The sequence below is a fragment of the Thamnophis elegans genome, chromosome 7 (genome assembly GCF_009769535.1).
Source record: "Thamnophis elegans isolate rThaEle1 chromosome 7, rThaEle1.pri, whole genome shotgun sequence".
Lineage (NCBI taxonomy): Eukaryota > Metazoa > Chordata > Lepidosauria > Squamata > Colubridae > Thamnophis > Thamnophis elegans.
In genome coordinates, this window is record NC_045547.1 from 35,299,043 (window position 1) to 35,323,607 (window position 24,565).

At 39.0% G+C, this 24,565-nt stretch overlaps 1 protein-coding gene across 1 annotated transcript; it reads right to left on the bottom strand.

Moving 5' to 3' along the window:
• Positions 1–665: 665 nt before the first annotated feature.
• On the bottom strand, positions 666–20,502 carry WDR91 (WD repeat domain 91). Its single transcript, XM_032221214.1, is given in 19 exon segments — positions 666–1,368; positions 1,371–1,401; positions 2,185–2,267; positions 2,270–2,381; positions 3,287–3,399; positions 4,779–4,887; positions 5,638–5,806; positions 6,965–7,059; positions 7,894–8,044; positions 8,334–8,533; positions 8,580–8,589; positions 13,797–13,957; positions 14,128–14,305; positions 15,217–15,347; positions 15,759–15,841; positions 16,715–16,788; positions 16,790–16,920; positions 17,531–17,710; positions 20,380–20,502. Coding segments are annotated over 19 exon segments (2,265 nt in total). The 3' UTR covers positions 666–1,237.
• Positions 20,503–24,565: the final 4,063 nt, after the last annotated feature.

Sequence of the window (24,565 nt, forward strand, 5' to 3'; positions counted from 1 at the left end):
CTGTTGCAATGTGGATGCTGCCATTTGAAATTCTATCAGCTCAACCCTTTTCCTCCAGTGAAAAAGACCTTACCAATAATGACAATATTCAGCCTTAAGAGGATCATTCTGGGCTCCCCTCCCCGCTTTTTAATCAGTCTATATCGCACTGCCATAAGCATGCTATGGTTGCAATGGTGCCAACTCATCTATCTCTGCCCTAACAAAAAACAGAATGATTCTAAATTGTTATAGGCTGTAGGCCTGAACTTTTCTCCATTTCTTTCAACTATCTTCAGTACTTGCCAAACCACATTTATTACAGACACTATTGTTCACCTTCTGCTTGGAATTATTGTACTCAATCCGTTACAGCTGAAGGCCACAGCTATGCCTCCTTAGATGTATTTCTAAGAGTAACTGCATGTGGTGAACTCAGGCTGATGACCAAGAATACTATTCATGACACAAGTACATCTAAAAAATTATGGACTGACATAAAAGCAATTCCAAGGTATCATATGCTGGTGTTTGTATGTTTCACTGTGTACAATGTGTTCTTATCCTCTCCAAACAGGCAAATTGCTAGAAATATAGAAGAAAGCAAGTTGAGAGTTCTATAAAACTCTCGGCTTTCTTTCGTAACAGAACTTAATTAGGATGAACTGATTAGTAAGAAACAGATGCCATTTCATAACATTTTACTATCATATGCTTTTTGTAGTCTATATCAGATGTCCAAAACTCTAAAGGAAAATAAACAATATGAATTATATAATTTTTTTTTCTTCTAGGAGCATAGCACGGAATGTTCTTCAAACAATCAAAGCAACATAATGTAAATGCAATCAAGTTTTCTTCTAGTAAAAATGCAGTCAATACTGTTAAGAGTTTTGAACAAGACTTCCCGCTCCATCTCCCACCTGCTAGATCCACAACAAATTTGTACTCGGTCTTGGGACCAACCCAGAGAATTATGGCTGTGCGCAAATTAGGACCAAGAGGAAAAATGGGCTGATCCTTATTGAAAGGAACTTGATGATCAGGGAATGTTTAATATTTGTTGAAATGAATTGTTAGAATGTACTCTTCTAAATGGCAGTAGTTTGGCAATTAAACTTAACTCCTAACTTAAAAAGAGATGATGACATTAAGACAAATGATCTCCCCACCCTACAAAGTTTGAAGCTAATAGTTAATACTGATAATTCATTCTTCTGTAAAAAAAAGTTGTTCACATCTTGGAGCACAGTTTCATTCATGACTTCTGTGCAAGTAGAGTAGTTAGTTTGATCTTCCCATCCATGGATGCAGTGAGGCAGGTCCCACAGTCCATGGCTGTGCACCAGTCCACAGTGACCACTGGAGCCCTGTGTCCTCCAAGGGAAGACAGCTCTCTAGTGCTTTGTCATTGCTATTCAGCTGAAAGAGAGAAAATATAAATCAAAGATTAGCAAGGTTTTATGGTAGAAATAATTTACCAATCTGGGATCTAAATTCTGGGACAGGGTGTCAAACTCCCGGCATATGGGACAGATGCGTCACATGCTGGCTACACCTATGCTTGGTTTAGCGAAGGAGAAAAAAGTCCCAATATATCATATGATGTACGCGGTGATGACATGAGTTTAACACCCTTGTTCTAGGACAACTCTGGTCCTTTTAAAAAATAGAATACTACCCTGGACTTTAAGCCATAGAGCAGAGCTAAGACAAATAATGCCAGAATGATTATTAAATTACAATATATACTAATGTCAACACAGGTTACGTGGATCATAAAATAGACTAAATTTCATCACTCTACTTCTCAAAATATGCTGCATTTACTCTGTCCCCACTTATGAGTTTCCCAAACCCTTTAACTTTAACAAGATATATGACCATAGGAAAGACCTATCTGATATAATTAGCTGTTTCCAATATCTATCCAGATGACTACTATAACCCTTCTGATCTTCTTTGGTAATTCCACCCAGAGGCACTGTACGTAGTCAGATTAACATGTAATATTACATTTCAATGTGGCTATTTGGTTTTGGCTTAGACATGTGATTTTTAAATCATTTATGCTTTCGCAAGTTATGCAAGTCCATCAAATTGATACTTATTCATAAATCATAGCTGAAGGCCTGGTTTAGAATGAAAAAGTATCTGTTCTTGTTACAGAGACAGCATGTAATCATTTTAACCGATAGCTTGTACCTTGTAGATAACACCTCCAGTAGAAGAACAGGTTAACATGTAGTTTCCTTCAGAATCAAATGCAAAGAGCCTTCCACGTGGAATTGGACTTGTTTGTATCCGCTATAGCCAGACAACACAAAGGGCCCAGTGGCATCTTTAGGGAGACTAAATTCAGAAATTTTGCATCCGCTTTTATGGATATTCCATTGAATAAACTACAATGATATAACAGATCCCAGTAAGATATACAATACAGATGCATTCTTTACTTTGCAATAGCACCTACAGATACAGAGAAAAAAAACATTGATACTCGAAAAAACATAACCAATGGGGTCCCTATAAATTAGGACATCTGCTAGTTTTCAAAATGATTTACAGATTCATTGGATTAACAGCTTTCAGATGAAACTTCAGAAGATATAGAGGATTGCATGGTCTTTTCCAGATAAGATGACATTAATTACATATAAAGGTAAAGGTTTCCCTCTCACATATGTGCCAGTCATTCCCGACTCTAGGGGCGATGCTCATCTCCATTTCAAAGCCGAAGAGCCAGCGCTATCCAAAGACATCTCCATGGTCATGTGGCTGGCATGACTAAACACCAAAGGCACACGGAACGCTGTATCTTCCCATCAAAGGTGGTCCCTATTTTTTCTAATTGCATTTTTACATGCTGTCGAACTGCTAGATTGGAGTTCGAACTGCTAACAGGAGCTCACTCCATTACACGGCACTAGGGATTTAAACCACCAAACTGCCGACCTTTCTGATCGACAAGCTCAGTGCCTTAACCAGTGAGCCACCACGTCCCTCTATAATTATAGTTACCAGCTATTTTGAGGGCTAAATATATCTCCAAATAAATAGATAGATAGATAGATAGATAGATAGATAGATAGATAGATAGATAGATAGATAGATAGATAGAGATATTGATTGATAGATAGATAGATAGATATAGAAAGATAGATAGATAGATAGATAGATAGATAGATAGATAGATAGATAGATAGATAGATAGATAGATATAGATATAGATATTGACAGATATTGATATAAATAAATGTGTTGCTGTCGTATATGTCAGTTTGGCCACAACTTTTTAAAAACCTACCTTTCCATCTTCACCTATGCTGTAAACAGCATTCTCATCATAGCTGAATTCAACAGAATAAACCTCTCCATCATGGGCCTTCCAGCTCATAGCACACTCATGCTGCTGCATATCTGGAAGACAGAAAGGAAAAAAGTGCAGGTGGATTACCTTTACAAGCTTCCAAGTGTCTCTCTTGCCAGCCCTGTTGATATTCTACAGGAAAGATTTGTGCTGGCTGGTATTATAACGGGATGATTTCTCTAGAGGAAGAAAACTAAAGGAGGAAAATAATCTTTGCAACAGTTAAAATGGTGTTCAACATGACTAATTCTACTAACCTCCATCTCCGTTCTATTAAAAGGCGATAGATGCTCTGAAGCTTGGAAGACAGCAATTTGGCAACCTCCATTGATTTTGGGCACAATATTTACATGTATTTGTGTATTTTCTCGCTGGCTTTGCTTCGGGAGAAAATGGAGTTAGAACTTCATTCCTACAAATGTTCCTCCTCCCTAACTGAAGCTACATGCAACAAAAAAAGACCAATTTTGAAATCTTAACAAACTCTACCAAAACAAAAACAATTGTTAGTCCCGTTTATTCCAGTATGAGGTAGAAAGCAGGGAGAAAGAGTGAATCGGGATGGCGAATGTATGGCATGCTTGCCAGAGGTGGTACACAGAGCCCTCTCTGTGGGCACGTACTCATCACCAGCTTGTCTTCTGGTTTCCAGTGCACACATGCACACTGGCCAGCTGATCATACATGGCGGAAACCCGAAAACCCAAAGACCAGTTGGCTGGTGCATATCCGCGTGCCAGCCACCTGGTCTTCGGGTTTCCAGTGCTCTGGCAGGTGCGAAGACCAGCTGGCGTGCTGGAAACCAGAAGACCAGTTGGCCGGCACACACATGTGCACCAGACAACTGGTCTTTGAGTTGCTGGGGCTCTGGCGCAAGCGCATTCCAGTTTAGGCACTCAGTCCCAAAAAGGATCTCCATCACTGATCTAGTGGTTAAAGCACCAGGCTAGAAAGCAGGAGGCTGTGAATTCTAGCTGGATGACCTTGCGCCAATCACTCTCTTTCTCAGACCCAATTCACTTCATAGGGTGTTGACATGAGGAAAATAGGAGGAAGAACGTGTGCTGGATATGTTTACCACCTTGAGTTATTTGTAAAATAATAAAGGTGGGATACAAACAAACAAATAAATAAATAACTGCCTGCCAAGTCCTAACATGAAACCTGATATAGAGACCCTCACTCAATGTTATACATATACAGAACAATAACAACCTCTCTGAAAGTGCACTGCATTGTATCTATTAAAATGAGGGATCTAATCAAAGTAAGGGATAGAGAATGAAACATTACTGGTTAACTTTTGTCAGTGTATCAGCCTTTGGCCCATTTTCTTACTCCTGCTCCACAACAAAATGTCTGCTCAGTAACTGGAAATCCTAGGACCTACAGAATTTAAAATGGAAAAAAAAAGGAAAAAACCATTTACCAAAGAGGCGAATTATGCCATCTGCTGCTCCAGTGACCAGGAGATTCCCATTATGGTTGAAGGCTGTGCAGTTTATAGCAATGGGCTCCGGTTCAAGAGAAAATTGGAGCTGAAACAGCAAATAAAAAATAGGGAATACAGAATTTAAATTGTTTGTTCTTTTCCAAGGGAGCAGTTACTCTGAGATATCCATCTGAGAATTGCATTAAAACGAGATCGGCAGCAAATAATTCAAATAAGTAAGTAAGTAAATAAATAATCCAGTTATTCAACCAAACTTACATCTTAGTTACTTCATCTCCCACTGTATTTTGTAAATACTAAATGAACACAAGGAGCTTTTCATATACTAACCTACTTTTCCTGAAAGCAGAAACCAGCTATTTATAAAATGAAAAAATTCCCACCGAGAGGTCTAAATATAACTTCTGATTAGAGAGGGAGGATATTCTCCTGCAGATTCATTGGAAGAGACATACTTTTCTTAACATATTTTCTTTGCTGTTAAAAGTGGTTCAGCTTAGAATGATTCAGTGCTTAGTACAACTGGATCTTTTCCAGGAAGGATGTAAGCCCTGTGTCTTTCAAAGCTGAACAAAAGTACATGTGGCCACAAAAGCCAAGTAGGCATCCTTGAGCAACATTGAATCTAGAAACTGACAGTAAGCAAACAAAATAATTTCATTAATTTAGAATTGGCTCACATCAACATTAGAGCTGCTATGATGACAATTAGTCAGAAATATATGAAGGATCTGTTAAAAACATCAGTTAAATACCTTCTTTTGTTGAGCTACAGATTAAGAAAACTTTTATTTTTATCAAACAAGCTCAAGGGTGGGAAAAACACATACTATACCTGCTGCTTCATAGTTTTGGTATCCCACAAAAGCAATTTTCCAGGAACTTGATTGATGCCCTTTCCTCCAGAATCTGATGTAGCATAATCTAGCTGATTGACAAGGCCGGATGCTGCAGCTGAACAGACAAAGGAAGCACCACTTGGACTACATGCAAGGGACAAGATCCTAAAATAAAGAGACACAAAATTTATTGTGGCTTTCCATAGATATGTCAGAGAACCAAGAAGGACACCAATTACTACTGGCAGTGATCAGAATTCTGCATTCTTTTTTCCTAACACAAAAACATGCATTTATACACACTAATGCCCTCAATATTATAAATGTAAACATACTATCTTCTTCATTGTCTTCTCCAATCTCTGAAGATCTCTTAAATAAATGTAAATGAATAAGAACAGCTATGGCAGGAGTGGGCTTCAAAAATTTTAGCAAAGGATTTTTCTGCCCAGCTGCTGGGTGGGCATGGGCATGGTGGACCTGGCCTAGTCGGCCTTCTGCACCACGGCGGTGGGAGGGGTGTTTTTGCCCTCCCTGGGCTCTGGAGGCTTTCTTTGAGTCTCCAAAAGGGCGAAAACAACCTCCCCAGACTCTGGAAGCCGGCAACGGGCCCGTTTCCAGCCTTCCCGAACTTCCGATAGGCCCATTTTTCGCTCTCCCGAAGCCCAGGAAAATCGTTTGCTTCCCTCTGCAACTTGGCTTAGCCCTATGTCTGACCATGGCACCACCCTAGAACTGTTGATATAGCAGCATTGTACTTTAACTTAGGCACTGACTTGCAACCCAAAGTGGAGAAGGAGGCTCGTCACACTTACCAGAAGTGGTAAGTAAAATTATTAAAATCTTATGTGATTCCTATGACACAGAATTTTCTTATGCAGAGAAGTCACAGTATCTAAAACATCCCAAATACAGCATTAACAACTCCTCCGCAAGACTGTTAAAATGGCACAGAAGTGACAGAAGCAAAGCCGAAAATACACTCATGGTTTCAATAAATATTTGTAGCTCAGAGTTGAAATGAAGGGTCCTTGTTGCTTTCTGAGCTTGGTTGTTTACTTGCAGATGTTTCATTACCCAGCTAGGTCACATCATCCAACCTTACTCTAGCTTGGCTGCAAGAAAACAGCCAAGCTCAAGAGAGCACTAAGGATCCCATAGTCATGATTCCAATTCACAAATAAGCAATCAGCTTAAGCAACAATCAATATTATGTCATGGAAAATAAGTGCAGATCTCAAATAGATGCCACAAATAGTAGTACTATTCTTATTCTTGTCACAAAAATCACCATCACTCTAGATGAAATACAAAAGCTTATACCTGGGCATATCTTCATCAATGCTAATTTCACAAAGATTCTTTTTGGCTTCAGTGTCATAGAGGCGAACAGTACCAACTCCACTGCCAAGCAACAACTTCAAAGAAGCAATAGAGGAAAAACAGAGATGAAGGATACGATTATTATATGGTCACACAGCAAGATATTTAAAGAGGATTTGCATTTTTATCCACCTGAGTCCTTCCCAATAGGCAGGTGTTGTTTGATGGTGTTAAAGGTGTCACTGTAAACTGTTCCAAGAAAAGCTCCCTTTTGCAATTGACTGATGGAGATTTTGTCAATGCCAATGGTGTTCAAGTGGTGTTCCAGTTGTTAAGAAGTATTATATAGTCAATTCAATGATTTGGGATAGCACACATTTATAATAAATCACAGCATCAGCCAAGGAATACAAACAAGCTGTAAGAAACGATCAATTGGGTAATCAAAATAGTTTTTAGCCACCGAATATTCCCAGTTCAGAGATCCTTGTGCAGAAGAAACTCAATAGTGTTTAGCAACAATAATGAGCTGATAGCTGTTACACTGATGGAAGACTTTGGAAGAATGCTTGTTAGCCTAATATCCAAGCTACAATATTTTAGTTTCACTTTCTGAAACTTGTTTTCCAGAAAGCACCTAACACATAAAATTTGGGTTCTGCAATCCTTTTCTATTAATTTTGCTATAACCCTAGCATTTGTAGCTTCATCAGTGAACACGAAGATTATGGATGTCTACTGCAATGCCCTAAAACCATAACTGCCACCAGAGCCAGATATCTTAAGGTATTTTATGCCTAGCAACATCCAAGCAAAAAGGAAGGTGGCTTTAGTACAACTTCTTCAATACAGTTCCCTCCTCATGCACTGGACTAAAAATCATCCCCGGCCAAAATTGTAGTCCCAGTAATCCCCCCCCCCTTACTCACCAGCCTGTCCCGTTTAGTTGCCCATTCCAGAGAAAGCAGTGGAGACTTGGAAATTGAAGATGCTTTCGTCTGCATGATAGGGTTGAAAGACCACACCTTGATGACTCCATCCACATCTAAACTGGCCACTCTTCGGCCAGAGCAGTCCACCCTGCACACAGAAAGAAAATACGCTTTTGCGTTGATAGCGTCCTCTTCATCAATATGATATGGATTTCTATTACCCATTTGATCTTTTACATCTATTAAACCAGTGTTTCTCAACCTTGGCAACTTGAAGATGTCCGGACTTCAACTCCCAGAATTCCCCAGCCAGTATCTGCTGGAGCCAAGAATAAATGTCCATGATTTGGTAAGTTCACGAAGATTTGGATTCCACTCCATTGAGATGATACTGACAAATATGACATTCAGTTTTCTAATCATTAGCCAATAGTTACCGGCAATGCATGATGGATGAGTGGTGTTCTCCATATTCCTCTTGACTCAGAACAATGAAGGGCTGCTCATGCCTGATTCCTCCAGCATCCATGCCAGTTCCAAATATTTTTGTCTGATTTTCCAGATGTTCAGCATGAAGCTCAGGGAATGGCTCTGTTTCAATGGCAGAAATATCCACTTTCTTCTCAGCATTCTGTCCCTAAAAAGACACAGCCCACTAGGGAAATCAATTAAACTCTTCAAACCTGCCTTGTCCTAAGGTAGGTTTTAGGTAACTAAGGCTTCAGATTTGTATCCTATGAGCAACAACACAAATATTGTGAAAGTTACAAATGGCAGAATGAGACGTTTTTGTTCATTTGATCTGTCCACTCTCACAGACGTCATCCTTGGGAGAAAAGCAAACATTGAGCTATTTGAACTAGACCCTGTCCAGGATCCAGTCTATAAATGCCATCTCATTCACAGACTGCACTGCACGTCAGACCATAGCTTAACTTACTATATTTAAAAAGCAAACTCCCGTCATGCAGCTGGCAGAAAAGAAATTCTGTATGATCTACTATAATATCTGATCACAGGCCAGTGACATTATTTATGGCATTTAGGAGGATGTTTCAAACTGGTACTTTAAGATCTCATTATTAGAAGATTCAAAGTGTAGATTTTTGAGATTTTATTTTTCAAATAGACAATTAACCAATTTGATGACTATCTAGGCTAGGGCTGTCAAACTTGATTTCATTGAGGGCCACATCAGGTTTGTTTGACCTTGTGGGGCCAGGGCCATCTCGATGTCATGTCGGGGGCGGCTGTGGCAGCCAGAGCACTCTGCCAGCTAAAACGGGCTCCCGATCTCCGTTTCCGGCTGCGACGGCCACCAGCAACCTTCTGCCAGCGAAAATGGAGCTTGGAAGTTTTTTTTCACTGGCAGAGGCATTGCAGGCCTGTTTCCAAGGTGACCCCGTGGGCCAGATCTAAGCACTCTATGGGCCTGATCCGGCCCACGAGCCTTGAGTTTGACATCCTTGGATCAGAGTGTATTTAAAGTGGTTATATGTAATAGGACTGGGCCATGTTTCATGGAAGACAAAAAAAAACCTGCTCAAGTATTGTGTTAGAGGTTTCATATATATTCTAATGATCTTAAGACTTATTTAGTCTGCTCAATTTTTTTTCCTACTGGATTCCTCAGTAGGTATTTAATAAGGGCTGGTTATACACATTTTATGGTAGAGAAGTGAAAAAAACAAAGGTAAATTGTATCATGACTTGGTTGTATCTTCTGATTAAATATTCATTTTTATTAAGGATTCAAGTTTCAAACGTGTAAATATATTATTATATTACAGTCTAAAAATTTAGAAATAATCTATTTAGGAGCCATCATGCTTGGATGGTAACAAAAGTTATTAAGTGTCCTAGGAAATATATATATATATGTATATATATATACACATACATACATACATACATACATACATATATACATATATACATATATACATATATACATATATACATAACAGAGACCAAAAAATTGGCTAGATTAAATGTGTGCTCAGCTTTCAAAATGTTTCCTTAGCGATACAATAAAAAGATTGGACAATATTTTTGCCTGTGGTCAAGATTTAATTTATTTTTAAAAATTAGGCATTATTTAATTCACTTTCCTTTTTGTACTTTATGTTTTCTATTCTATTAAACCATTTTTTTAAAAAGAAAAGCAGTAAATATTAAATGGTGAAAAAATGGTGAATTATTAAATACTCTTCTATAAAGTATATGCCATTCCCAAAATATAAACTTTCTAAGCTTCAAATACAGCAAATGGTCCCATACCACCTTCAGGAACACAAAACGGGAACTTGCAAAAAATCACTTCTGCATAGTGCTAGCTCCATGCTACAGAAGCAAAATGATTTTAATCAGTAATCACATAGATTGAGATCATGTTGCATCCACATATTTATGTTTGTATACAACTGCAGTCTGAAAGGATTCCCAATGGTGTACACTATAACAATCAGACAGACAAATCAGCATCCCCAGGGACATGAATAGTCTATAAACATTTCGACCCTTTTTCAATATGTCCTTAACCATCTATTTTGTTTTTAGAATATGATTTTATACTACAGAATATTTTGCATATCTACAAACCTTACAAACAGTACCCTGGGCAATGTAACATTTCTTAATGCAATGACAATTAAGGTTTAAGGTTTAAGGTTTTTGGGATTTATATGCCGCCCTTTTCCCTGAGGGGACTCAGGGCGGCTTACAACCACAGGGGAGGGGGGTGCAAGGTCAGAAACAAACAATATGTGCACAAAGAAAAATAATAAAACACAACTTTCATTCAGCAATCAAACACTCGGGCGGGTAATTGGAACCTATCCCCAGGCCTGCTGGGAGAGCCAGATCTTGAGGGCTGCGCGGAAGGTCTGGATAGTGGTGAGGGTACGGATCTCCATGGGGAGCTCGTTCCACAGGGTCGGGGCAGCAACAGAAAAGGCTCTCCTCCGTGTGGTCGCCAGTCGACATTGACTGGCAGATGGAATTCGGAGGAGGCCCAATCTGTGCGATCTAATTGGTCGATTTAGGGAGGTAATCGGCAGAAGGCGGTCTCTCAAGTACCCAGATCCACTACCATGGAGTGCTTTAAAGATGGTCATCAGTATCCTGAAGCGCACCCGGAGACCAACAGGTAGCCAGTGCAGCTCGCGGAGGACAGGTGTAACGTGGGCGAACCGCGGTGCGCCCACTATCACTCGCGCGGCTGCATTTTGGACTAGCTGTAGTCGCCGGATGCACCTCAGGGGCAACCCCATGTAGAGCCCATTGCAGTATTCCAGTCTAGAGATCACAAGGGCTCGAGTGACTGTTGTGAGAGCCCCCCGGTCTAGGTAGGGCCGCAACTGGCGGACCAGGCGAACCTGGGCAAATGCCCCCCTGGTCACAGCCGACAGCTGGTGATCAAAAGTCAGCTGTGGATCCAGGAGGACTCCTAAGTTGCGGACCCTATCTGAGGGGTATAAAATTTGACCCCCCAGCCTAAGCGTTGGTGTATTAGCCAAATTATTGGGGGGGAAGCACAACAGCCACTCGGTCTTATCCGGGTTGAGTACCAGTTTGTTAGCACTCATCCAGTTCTTAACGGCCTCCAAACCCTGGTTCATCACGTCCACCGCTTCATTGAGTTGGCACGGGGCGGACAGATACAATTGCGTATCGTCCGCATATTGATGGTATTTTATCCCGTGCCTCCGAATGATCTCGCCCAGCGGTTTCATGTATATGTTAAATAGTAGGGGGATAGGACCGAACCCTGAGGTACCCCACATGTTAGGGGCCTCAGGGACGATCTCTGCCCCCCGACCAACACCGACTGCGACCTGTCCGAGAGGTAGGAGGAGAACCACTGCAGAACAGTGCCTCCCACTCCCACCTCCCGCAGTCGTCGCAGAAGGATACCATGGTCGATGGTATCGAAAGCCGCTGAGAGGTCAAGGAGAACCAGGATGGACGCATAGCCTCCATCTCTGGCCCTCCAGAGATCATCGGTCAATGCGACCAAAGCGGTTTCTGTGCTGTAACCAGGTCTGAAGCCGGACTGGAAGGGGTCAAGATAGCTAGCTTCCTCCAAGGCCCGTTGAAGCTGAAAGGCCACCACCTTCTCGACAACCTTCCCGATAAAGGGAAGGTTGGAGACAGGACGAAAGTTGTTTAAGATGGCTGGATCTAGCGATGGTTTCTTCAGGAGGGGTCTCACCACCGCCGTTTTAAGTACGGCGGGAAGTGCCCCTCCCGAAGGGAGGCGGTGACAACCGCCTGGATCCAGCCATGTGTCACCTCCCTGCTGTTAGCCACCAGCCAGGAGGGACACGGGTCCAAAATACAAGTGGAGGCACTTACAGCTCGAATGGCCTTGTCCACATCCCCAGAGGCAACTTCCAAACAGAACATATTTTTTGGTTTAGAGAAGATGATTATTGCCAAACTGAACTTGACATTCAGACACAATTCTCTAAGTTAATAGCATTAAGCAGGATTAGACAGGAATATTAGTAGTTGCCATTTCCTCACTGAAAAACAGAACCACTGCACAATTTTGACACAAACAGAAAATAACATACTGTACAAAAAGAGGAAAATTATAAAGCACAAGCAGACACATTTTTTCAACCATCACTCACCAAGCAAAAATAAACCAATCAAATGTTTTTGTTGAAACAGTTGAAAATCAGAAAACAGAGGGCAAGATTATGAAATATGAAAAAACCAGACTGTTAGTTCCACATTTAAAAATATTCTACACAAGGATATTTAATTTAGGTTGAGGAAAGCAAGGCTTCTTCCAATATTGTAATAATATTTGACAATTATTAACAGCAAGACTAAAAAAGTTCCAAAAGAGTATTTGGCACTTTTGCTACAAAATGGCTGATAAAGCTAATTCATTTCATATGTACATGCACACAACACATTCAGCAACAAATTCAAAAGTTAAGAATTAATTCTTAACAGGAACTTTAATCTTCCTGAAGAGAGATCCAACAAAAAGCAAAAAAAAACAAATAATGAGACAAATTTAGAATTACAAACACTTAGGAAAAAGATTGAGAACACCAAGTGCATAATGTTGTAATCTATACTGAAAATATTGTCAATGTTCTAATTACCCAAGTTAACAAAATATTGAAGGGCAATGAAGAACCTATATTCTAAGTTTATTTCTAAGGGTTCAATTTGAAGGACATTTTGTTTCTAAAATCTGTGCTGTGACAATATCTTGTGTACATGTTCCATGCCTTAGTAACATGTTATTTGCCATTAGAAGGGTAACTGTAAAAAAATACATCACATCCAGTCAGTTCTAATAGAAGAGGCAACAGTTAGCAACTTTCTACCATTATAGAAATAAGTAATTGATGGCTTATCACAATCCACATGAAGTGCTCGTATAAAATGCAAATATATTTTCTGACCCACAGATCACAATGCATCTTTTGGTCTTTAATAATCAAAAATTTAAAGAAACTTCTGTTTATCTCTTTTCTATCAAGGTTCAAAAGCTGAGAAGGCCTGCACAAGTTCTTCCCCTACGTAATATTGCAGAAATAAACAGCTGGCTAGTCATAATGCAAAAGGCCCACATATACTTCTGCTGCTCAAACAATTTTCTAGGCAAAAAAACAAAACAGAACACTTTGTCCCTTTTGTTCATAAGAGAACATCAGCTGGCAGAAGAAATAACACTGATGCTTCACTTCCCCAGTTCAAATAGATGAATCATTAAAAAAAAAAACCCAAACAAACAAGTAACAGCTCAGAAGCCATGGGTCATTTTTCCTTACACCAATCAGCTGGTTATGAGCAGAAAGTCACATAATTCACTTTACTCAGAAATACTCGGGAGAAGGAAAACTTGCCCTATCCACACAAGACAGTAACTGCACTACCTGGAAAGTTATTTTAGATCCAAACTCTTTTTTTCCTTCCCATGATCCTGTAAACGTCTCTGATTCTGTTGTACTGAGGTAGGCTCCATGGAAACCACACCACTGATGTGACTTTTTGATTCCTTGACTCCAATTGCTGCCTCTTTCCCTCTGGGCACCTAAAAAACAAAGGGGAACATTTGATATGATTTTTATTCTCCAAAGCCCCATGACTAAATTAATAGTTCAGGTACAAAACAGAATAGCAGATACAGAAACATTACTGTATTGTGTACTCTTGATTCTTACGTATCACACAAGGAGAGAAACCACAATTATTTCTCCTCACCTGGTGGTTTGGCAGCTCTTTTTTGTTTCCCTGTGTGGTCCCCGTCTGTGGTGAGCTGGTTGCTGTTGACTGGGTTGCTCTTGCAGGGCCCTTCTTGCTCTGAGGTAGCAAGGAAGACAGGAATCCTCCTCGGGCCTGTAGAGAATGTGAAGTGCTTCTCTGGCTGGATATCAAGTCACTAAATGAGACACAGGCAGTAGTGGTGGGAAGGCAAATTAATGGTGGTGAACCTAAATCTCCATACCTGACGGAAATTCCACTTTCCAAAAGAATTTTCATTTATGTTACACAATGTTCATTTTCAGACAGAGTCCTTGAACTACACTTCTCCAACCTGCCTTGTTCAGAAACATTTAAAAAGGTAAAGGTTCACCTCACACATATGTGCTAGTCGTTCCCGACTCTAGGGGGCGGTGCTCATCTCCGTTTCAAAGTCGAAGAACCAGCATTGTCCGTGGTCATGTGGCTGGCATGACTAAATGCCGAAGGCACACAGAACGCTGTTATCTTCCCACCAAAGGTGGTCCCTATGTTTCAACTTGCATTTTTTACGTGCTTTCAAACTGCTAGGTTGGCAAAGCTGGAACAAGTAACGGGAGCTCACTCTGTTACGCGGCGCTAGGGATTCAAATCTCCAAACTGCCAACCTTTCTGATCAACAAGCTCTGTGTCTTAGCCACTGAACCACTGCGTCCCTTCAGAAACATTATAGGGTTGCAATTTTCAGAATTCCCACTCTTGCAGAAAGCTAGCTGACAATTTATAGCAATATATTCCCAGGATTCTTCGAGGCACCCAGTTGGGGGATGCTTTCTTACACGAACTGTATTTAACAACACATGAAGCTTTTATGGGGGGAAAAGAGATACCTAACCATCAGTTCTATGAGAACGTGGAAAGCCAAGGACAGGGAGAAGATGCAAGACAAGCAATAATTTTCAAATGTTTCCTTATCTTTCTCTTCCATAGATCTATCTATGTCTCTAGGAAAGCTGACTAAGTAAATCATGCAAACACTTCTAAAAGGTCCAAGATTTCTCTGGGTAATCTAATTGTATGTTCATTGATCGGCCTCTCACATACACTCACAGCTCTGAGTCTCCCAGATGGTCCATATTAACTACATATGAAGGAAGCTTATGATTAAGTGTCAAATCTTCCTCCTCCTCCTGTAGTTCCTCTTTTTTTATATGGGAGTATTCTGCTTGCAAAGCAAATAACTAGAAAAAATGGAAGAAAGAATAAAAATTAAATTGCTTTCCGTCTGTATGAATGCAAGCCATAGAAATGGAAATTAATTGGTCATAATTTCAAAACAGCAATTATATCACCACAACGTATTAGGCAGGAATCTTAGTTTATGAAACTACAGCATGAATGGGCAGCATGCACAAGCATGCTTGCAAGGCACAAGGGAACATTTTATATAACTCAAACATTTCAGGATAATCTAACAAGCACTACTTGAAATTTGGTTAATAAATCCTAACTTGATTGATAGTTAATTCAAGTTCATATTAGGAAGAACTATTCTTTCCTGGTTTTTCCAACTACATATAGTGAAAGTTTGAACAATATATTTCAGTGCCAGAACTGGGACACAAATCTTAATATACAGGTGCCATTCTTACCTTTTGACAAAGGATTTCATTTCTTTCTTGCAGAACATTGTTCCGCTGACATTCGGCTTCGAAGTTCAGAATTACTGGCAGAGGTAATAAAGGTTAAGGATAAACTTAAGATATTTACAGACCTCTTTCCTTTGCATATACACCAAAGTTTTAAGAACTTTCTAAGAACCTTAGGAATTTTTTGGGAAGTAATTTTGCCTTCCCTGATGCTGCTCTTGCCCTATGAAATATCATCTCCTTCCACCCAGATCCAACATTAAAACTTTTGTGCCAGAGCAATATGTGATCCCATCTGAATGCTAGTTTATAACAGGAATGTCAAACTCAGGGCCCACTGTCCGGATCCGGCTGCGGGTGCTTACGTTTGGCCCACAGTGAAGGACTGACCTGCAGTGCTTCTGGCAGTGAAAATGGAGTTCATGAGAGCCACGGTTTCAGCTGCGACGGCCTCCTGCAGCCCTCTGCCAGCAAAAACAGACCTGGGAGGGCCCTGCGTGGCCGAGCTCCATTTTCACTGGCAGAGGGCTTACAGGAGGATCCCCCCCCCCCAATCAGGCCATCACAGGTGCCCCCAATACGAGTGACGTCAAGCTCCCCCAACCCCCGAGGTCAAATACAACTCTGATGTGGCCCTCAAGTTTCACACTCCTGGTTTATAACAAGAATATCTTTCTCAGTAAACCACACAGCTATTTCTGAAGTTTATCCAAAATTACATGTAGTTGGGTTTCTAGCATACAGTTCTAGCATGGCAATGTGATGGATGATTATTTGAATCATGAGAGAATATTTAATTCATTAATTATAGAAGCAGTTGTGTTGGAATGCAAAGATGATTCCTACTGCCCTCATAAAAATAATTATTATTTTCTAACAAAAAAGAAGTAAAAGAAAACATGTGCACGGAAAAGCAGTTGATTCAGGCTTACAATATTCTTCCATATGGAAAAGGATATGCATGCACTGAAATAAAACACTGAGAAAGTTATGTAGAGAAACAATGAAAATATCTATCCATCGACGGGAAAAACATGGCAAAGTTAGGGTTTGCATCTGGATTTGAGATAAAAGGCAAAACAAACCAGTCCTTCCATTCAGTCTGATTTTGAAGTTCAGAGGCTTGCTTGAGAAAGAATTCCTGTATCTTATCATTTCTGTTTGCCTAAAATGTACAAAAAAGAGCTTTAGATATCACTTGTTTTCCCCACAACAGCAACTGTTCAATCTTCAGCAGCTGAAAATACAATTTTACAGCTCTCTAACAGAATAACAGGGATATATTTCCCACTAAACCATGCAGCTGTTTTCTGAAGAATTATATCAATCGTGTTTTGACAGAATGCAGATAGTCCTTGAAATACGACCACAACTGAGCCCAAAATTTTGGTTGCTAAGCAAGACAACTGAGTTTTGCCTCATTTTGATCTGTATTCCACAGTTTTAAGTGAATCACTGTAGTTCTTAAGTTAGTCACATAGTTGCTAAATGAATCTTGTTTCCCCATAAACTTTGCTAGTCAGAGGGTCACAAAAGGTGATCATACAACCTCGGGCCACTGTCATAAATGAGTCGGCTGCCAAGCATCTGAATTTTGATTACACAGCTATGGGGATGCTGCAACAGTCATAGGTGTGAAAAATGGTCATAAGTCACTTTTTCAGTGCCATTGTAACTTCAGTCAATCATTAAATGAACTGTTGTAAATCAAGGACTACATATAAGTATTTTTAACTATCCTTATTCTGAAGCAAGCTTATTAAGTTGATACAAACCTGCACAGCGTGAATGAGATAATAGCGATATAAACTGATTTTCAGCTTGTTCACTGTAGGTCGATACATATCCTCCAGTCGACTGAAAAGGCGTCTGTCAAGGTAACTCCAGTACTCTCGAAGGGCAGCTAGATCATAATTGTGAACAAACTGCAAAAGCTGGTCCACTATTTTGTCCACCTAATTAGAAACCCACCAAAATAAGTTATATAACCTATAACTTCAGCCATCAAGAAAAACACAGCAAATTATAGGGGAAATTATCTGTCACAGTATATAGAAGGAAAAAATCAAAATCATGTATGTTGACCATGATTTTCCATGCAAATGCTTGCCTCCTTTATAGAAACAAGATTAAAATACATATAATTAAAGTACACTTGACAGAATTTAATAGTTCAGGGAAGGACAATACTCCATATTAAAGGGGCAGTATAGTAATACATGTGGGGCTGTCTCTGTTACCCAACTTCACATGGGCAATTTTTCCCAATTTCCCTACTTCCTCTCCAAAAATATTGAGGTCTGATAGTTAGCCTAGCTAAGGACAAAATTTTATGAAATACATGTGCAACATTAAATAAATGGTTAATAAAGATTAACATCCCACGGTTAGCTCCTTTCCATTTAAGTTTTTGTACATTTAAGTTTCATATTCAAGACTTTTTGATGATTTGTATCCAATACAATAAGCTACTAAAAAACGAAGACAATTGTCCTGAGAATGTACAATAAATTGCTTCCAATTTCTTTGTTCCAGGAGGAAATAACCATGCAGTAGTACAAACAATGCAGTTGAAAAGATGTGTCTACAATTCCAAATGAGTCAAATATTTGAGGTAACAAGATGCATATCTGGGGTCCAGGATGCAATTCTTAAAATGTTTGAAGAACTCCAGCAATCTGAAATCTTTATAGCAGCAGACCTAGTCACAAAGCATTTGCTTGATTGTTTTAACTTTGAAAAAAATAATGACAAACAGCAAGTAACTGGCACATGTACCAATATTAAGTAAAGATAGGGAAGCTTAGAATAGTTCTGGAATCTCTTTGGTTGCTATCTGGAACAATCCTCATTTGCTCCCTTCAAACACTGAAAAGTACCTCTAAATTCTGATAATCTAATTTATTCTCCAACTATCTTTAACTCTATTATTGAGAATACCATAACCTTTGTTTTGATATACAGGTAGTCTTTGACTTACAACGATCCATGTAGTGGCCACTTAAAATTACAACAGTACTGAAAAAGATGATCTATGATAAGCTGTTTGTTTTACAACCTACAGCAGTATCCATGATCAAAATTTAAGTGCTTGGCAACCAGTATGTATTTATGACATTTGCACCATCTCAAGGTCACATGATCACCATTTGAGACTTTCCCAGCTGGCTCCCAACAAGCAATGTCATTGGGTGAAGCCGAAGTCACTTAATGGCCACATGATTAAGTATAAGTATAATCTTTATTGCCATTGTACTTAAATACAACAAAATTGGTTAGCTTGATAACCATAGGAAAAAAGGTTGTAAAACTGGATGCAGTTAAGTATTGCCTTGCTTAGAAATTCTGGTTCTAATTGTGATTGTAAGTCAAGCACTATCTGTAATTTGTAGCCAATTTTTCTTCTTTATAACACCCTGTCTCAAGTCAGCTATAAAGGGAATGTCAGATTACTGGCCTGTGAGTAGAGTAACATACAGCTATTGTCGGCTAAAACCCATAGAAATAGGAAAGAACAGGTCATTTCAAAAGGAACTTGAAACAGAACATATAAAGAAAAACCAGGGAATATAGAAACATTTATTAATATATACAGTAACTTTCCAGACAAGAGTTGCATCTGGTCTTTGAATGTTGGGTTAAGATGATCAATCCAAATATTAGTTAGTAGGATCAAGAGAAAAATATTTTATTTCATTTACTTTTGCCATTCTTTATGTTTATGTTTCATAATTTTCCCCTTCCATCATATTTTAAAAATTACAATTTGATACAAGTGTTCTGCATATTGGGGAAGAGCTGGTTGGGACAATAAGGATACAGTTATGAGTTGGGTGTGTGGTTTTTCTTAATTCTATTTTACTATTTCATTCTTTTCTTTTTATATTGGCTTTACTGTTTGTATTTCTAGTCATTGTTAACCAAGCAGAGTTGTGGGTCACATGGTAGGTAGCTACGTTTTTAAACAAAATGAATTTAAAAGATCTATTATGACTGCACCCTGGCTTTAAAAGCATTTATTTCAGAAATTACATCTGTCCAATGAAATATTAAATCAATTTAATAGCTGTTAAACTTTTTATATGAGATATGTCTGGACATGCTCTTTTTAAATAAGAAATCCTAGTGCCAATTATTTTATTTTGATTGATAATCTACTGGGCAGATTCAATAATAGAAAAATGTTATATATAAACAGAATGACAACATCTAAACCTAAACTAGATGCGGGAGCGATAATCCATGATGCCTATGGACTATAGCAGTCACTCAGTTTTGAAAGAGATGCACTCTACACATGCTCATCGTCTCCCGTTCTCTGGGAAGACTGGTTCTAAAGAAAAGCTGCAAGGGACTGAAACTGGATGCCTTCTAACTAACGAATTGGAAGTAAATCCCAAAACATTTCAAACCAGCCCCTGCTGAAAGGCAGGCCCGTCCAGCCAGATACCACCGTTCCGGCAAAGACGCTCAGAATTCCCGGGCACAACAATGCTCTCCCTGTTCCTGTTTCTAGCGGCGGCCAGTCAAGCATGAAAAGGAAGACCGGGGAAGGACTAAATGCCCTCCCCATCACCTAAGCCTCCTCAAACCAGCCCAGGCCTTTCCTCCCTGCAATCCTCACCCGGAAGCCTTTCTCCTTGTCTGCCTTGATCTCCGCATCTAGTTGTTTCAGCGTGGCAGTGAAGCCACGGAACAGCAAGTATTCCCGCACCAATTCGTCAACGCGCTCAACCGCAGCCGCCATCGCGCCATCGCGCCCCCTCGCCGACAAGACGAAGAGACGCCCCGAGTTCCATGCGCCGCCCCACGCTCGCTCGCTGCCCCAATCCTCCTCCTCGCTCCGCCCCTGGGTGTTCTTTTCCTTCGCAACCCAACTTTTTTTTTTATTACAAATGAATATTGACATTTGTTTACAACTTGTGGTTTTTGTTTTGCTTAGAAAACTGGGTCTGAGCCTTAAAGCATTGATATCCTCAAAAGACGTTCGTTCCTTTGACTGATTTCTGGTTGAAATATAATTTATCTTGCTATTACATACATACATATTATTCCATGTATGATGCGCTAAATAAATAAATCCTTTGACTGAGAATTGGCAGCGCTGTTTAGTAAAGAAAATTCATGATTTTGGCACAATTCCCCCTATTTCAGGTTTTAAAGAACCTAGATGTCGCTTAATTAGTTTACTTAAGTTATGAAGCGTATGCAAATAAAAAATCCTTCATGTGGATGGACCCCCAACTTTATTACTTATCCTGTATATTAATGCTGTTAATCCTGTTAATATTTTGTTAACATGCACATGCAAGGCCTTTTTAAAGCAATTGTCCAGGAGGAATGGTTGGGAGTTATTCTATGCATCTCAGTGTTGACAATGGACTAATATTTTTCATTCAAAACAACAAAACTAAACTATAAAATATAATAAGGAATACTTCAATTGTTTGCCCTCTCAATTACCGGGCTATTGGTGCAATTGACACAAACCAGTGGAGAAAAAAGGAATAGGATGCAACAAAAATTGGGCATGGTACTTTCAGCTTTCAATTTCTGGGCTTCTCAATCTTAAAAAGGTTCTGGTAGTGCTATGTGAATACATTAACATCTAATCAGGTTTTTAACAGTAGATTTCAGAACTTATTGGATCATGGTTACAAAAAGCTACTGTAGACCATGGTCTCCATCCAGTTAAAGTGGACTTACAGAAATGGAAAATGAACCATCAGTACAATTTCAAGAAAGGTAGTCATACTGATGTACTTAGGTCAACATTTTTAAGTTAATTATGCAGTTTCAATCTGCAATATCTATAACAGATCATTACTTTGTTACTGGCACCAGGATATTTTTCAAGTCAGCAATGATACCTGGCTAGAGCAAAACTTACCCTACCCCTTAAATTGAAATTATTCTCTTAAAAAAACTCTGAAATAAGTGCATTATAGGTGTTCTTAGAATCTGTATGCTAAGCTCAAATTTTCAGTACCTCCATAAACAAATGAACTATCATCAATTGGGGAAGATATAAGTATGGTGTATTTATCTAGACAATTAGTAATTTGTCCTAAGCAAATTTGTTAAAGAAATAGGGCAGAGTAAAAGTAAATGCCTGCTTCAATCTGAGAACTGGGTCTGTTTTTAGGCATCTGATATTTATATGAAATAAATTATCAGTTGCTTTAGTACTACAAGCAAGTAGATTCGGATTAAATTAAATACTGAGAGCACAACACCCTTATTTGATGACACTGTACAGTACACACTGCAAACAGCTAGAAGCAAATACGTAGAACTCTCCAGGAGCTTAAAAGTACGGTGTGAAAACAACCCCATTATATACTTAATTATAATAAACAATATACAATCAGAACTATTTCTTTTCCAGAAATAGTTGAAATCTCCACTTTCTCTTAACTATTCGCTTCGCCTTATCTTTCCCGCGTTTTTGTTACCATTTCCGGCATCACTTCGGTCAGAATCGCTTGCTTAACATTCGCGTCTTCCTATTGGCAGTTGGCGAATTCTCCTGCGATGTGATTGGTCTTGTTATGCGCCGCTAAGTTAATGCTATGGTGAGAGCGTGTGCAGGATGGTAGGTGGGCGAGTAGAATGTATGCAAGGTGGAATGAGCGGTAGGACTTGGGAGTAACGAGTGAGTGAGTCACGTAACCCTGAAAAGTGTAGCTTTCGTCTCTCCTATTCCAGGGTTGAGTCTGTAAAGACGGGAGACCGTGGAGTGAGGAACTGGGAGCATAACGTGGGGAAAGAATTGCACTCCTAAGGAAGGTTAGTCAGGCACGGTAGAAAAAGATGGTGAAAAGAAAGGGAGTTCTACAGAAGGGGACGGGACAAACCCTGAGAATAGCTGGACGCAGACGCTGGTAGACACATAGAGTGGCTGATTGGTTGTATAGTTTAATAGAAAAAGTAGTAAGTTTCAACCTCTTTATCTTTTGAAGTCAGGAGGGACAATGATACTTGTAGTTTGAAAAGCCAGGGGAAAACAAGCTGAGAAAATGATAAACGCTGCTATTTCAAATACCAGAGATATTCATAGAATGTTGCCATATCAGTTCATTGGTCCAACTTATCTCTGCAGTAGCAGTAACTCTCTGGGATTCAAGCAAAGAAATCTTAGCTTTTTGCATGCAAAGTGTATGGCTGACCTATATAAGAGCTATTAACCCCCCACTTTTTAAAATGTCCTAAACAATATATAGTCAGAAGCAAGGAATATTTCTCTTTCAATAACATCAGAGAAAAAAAAGGGGGGGGGGAATGGACCCAACTGAAGCTGCAAGGTGTTTTCTGTTGCCACATACCAATAAAATAACAATTGGAAGCCCCTTAGCAAGAACGGAACACTGCTATTTAACTAGTAGCCATAAATAGCCTTATCACATCCTGTGCTAAGCACATTGAGCTACAAGCATATTCCACAGTTTTTGGAATCTGAATAAATAGCCTTATTCTCCATTAATTTATCATGTTTAAATCATTCATTTGAACTAATATGGTAGATGTATTCATTGAATATGTAAGGAGGATGATTTTTGTAGTCTTTCTCGCTGCAGTAAATAATTTATGTTAAAGAATTTATATACAGAGATACAGAGAGAGCCTTAAAGTATAAAGACACAATTCTGCAATAGAATTATGTATTTTTCAAGTCTCAATATCTTTATTTTCATAAATAATAAAAGTATTACATGCATTTCAAATTGGCAGAACTAGGAGACATAGTGTTCCCACTTTTATTGTATTAAAATGATATACTTTTATTACTGTATATAATAAGGCACTTCCGACGTTTTCATATGGACAAGCCCTATTCATAGCAGTTGGCTAGATAGGCCATATTTCATAAAGAATTGTGGGTCAAATAAATATAAATTTGAGAAATAAGGAAAAACATTGACCAGTTCTAGCTGGTTTTCTTCTAAGAGCTTACTGGTTTTGTATTGCAATAAGGCATGACCAACATTCATCCATTTAAATTGATAGCAAACCATAATTTACTGTATAGTTGTAAGCAAATTAACTAAGTCTTGAGTATGTCTCTCTGTCTCTCAGTTGCATCAGATTTCCACCTCAGATAAACAGAATTGCAGTCAAACGTGTGAACAGACATTTCATGTAGGACTAATAAGTTTGGGCTCCAGGCTGGGAGCATTTGTTTTCACACACATATTTCTTGTTACCTCTGGGTCACAGTATAGCCTGACAGCAGGATTATCATGATTAGAATGAAGCCTAGGGTTGCCTGTATTTAAATCCATTTGCTGAGTTATATTATCGAAGTAATGTCTATTTGCTCAATTTTTCTAATGAAATTGTTGTGTATAAATTCTGTTGTGTCATCTTGAGCCCCCTAACAGAAATACTGAATTTAAATAGAATTTCATTCAAAGACAGCAGCAGATGTTTCTTTACTGTCTTATGCTGTGGATGGAAATTTATATGGTGAATATTTCTCATAAAAATAATGAAAATTTAATAAATACTAGTTTAACTAATACCACTATGAATAATAATTCTTTAAAGCATTGGAGTCAATATTATTTGGCATCAAGATATAACAAAATGACAAAATATTAACATGAGGTAAAATTAAGCACTTTGACCTTTATAACAGTGAAAATGTTGAACATATTTCATCTATTTTTGGCCATCTTATTTGTCATTATTGCATAAATATAAGCAATTAAAATGAGGTTTGATCTAATTCACTCAGTGATGGGAAAACATTAATACAGTAAGAAACAATAGGCTTCACATTATGCATATTTAGCTCAGATATTATCTTT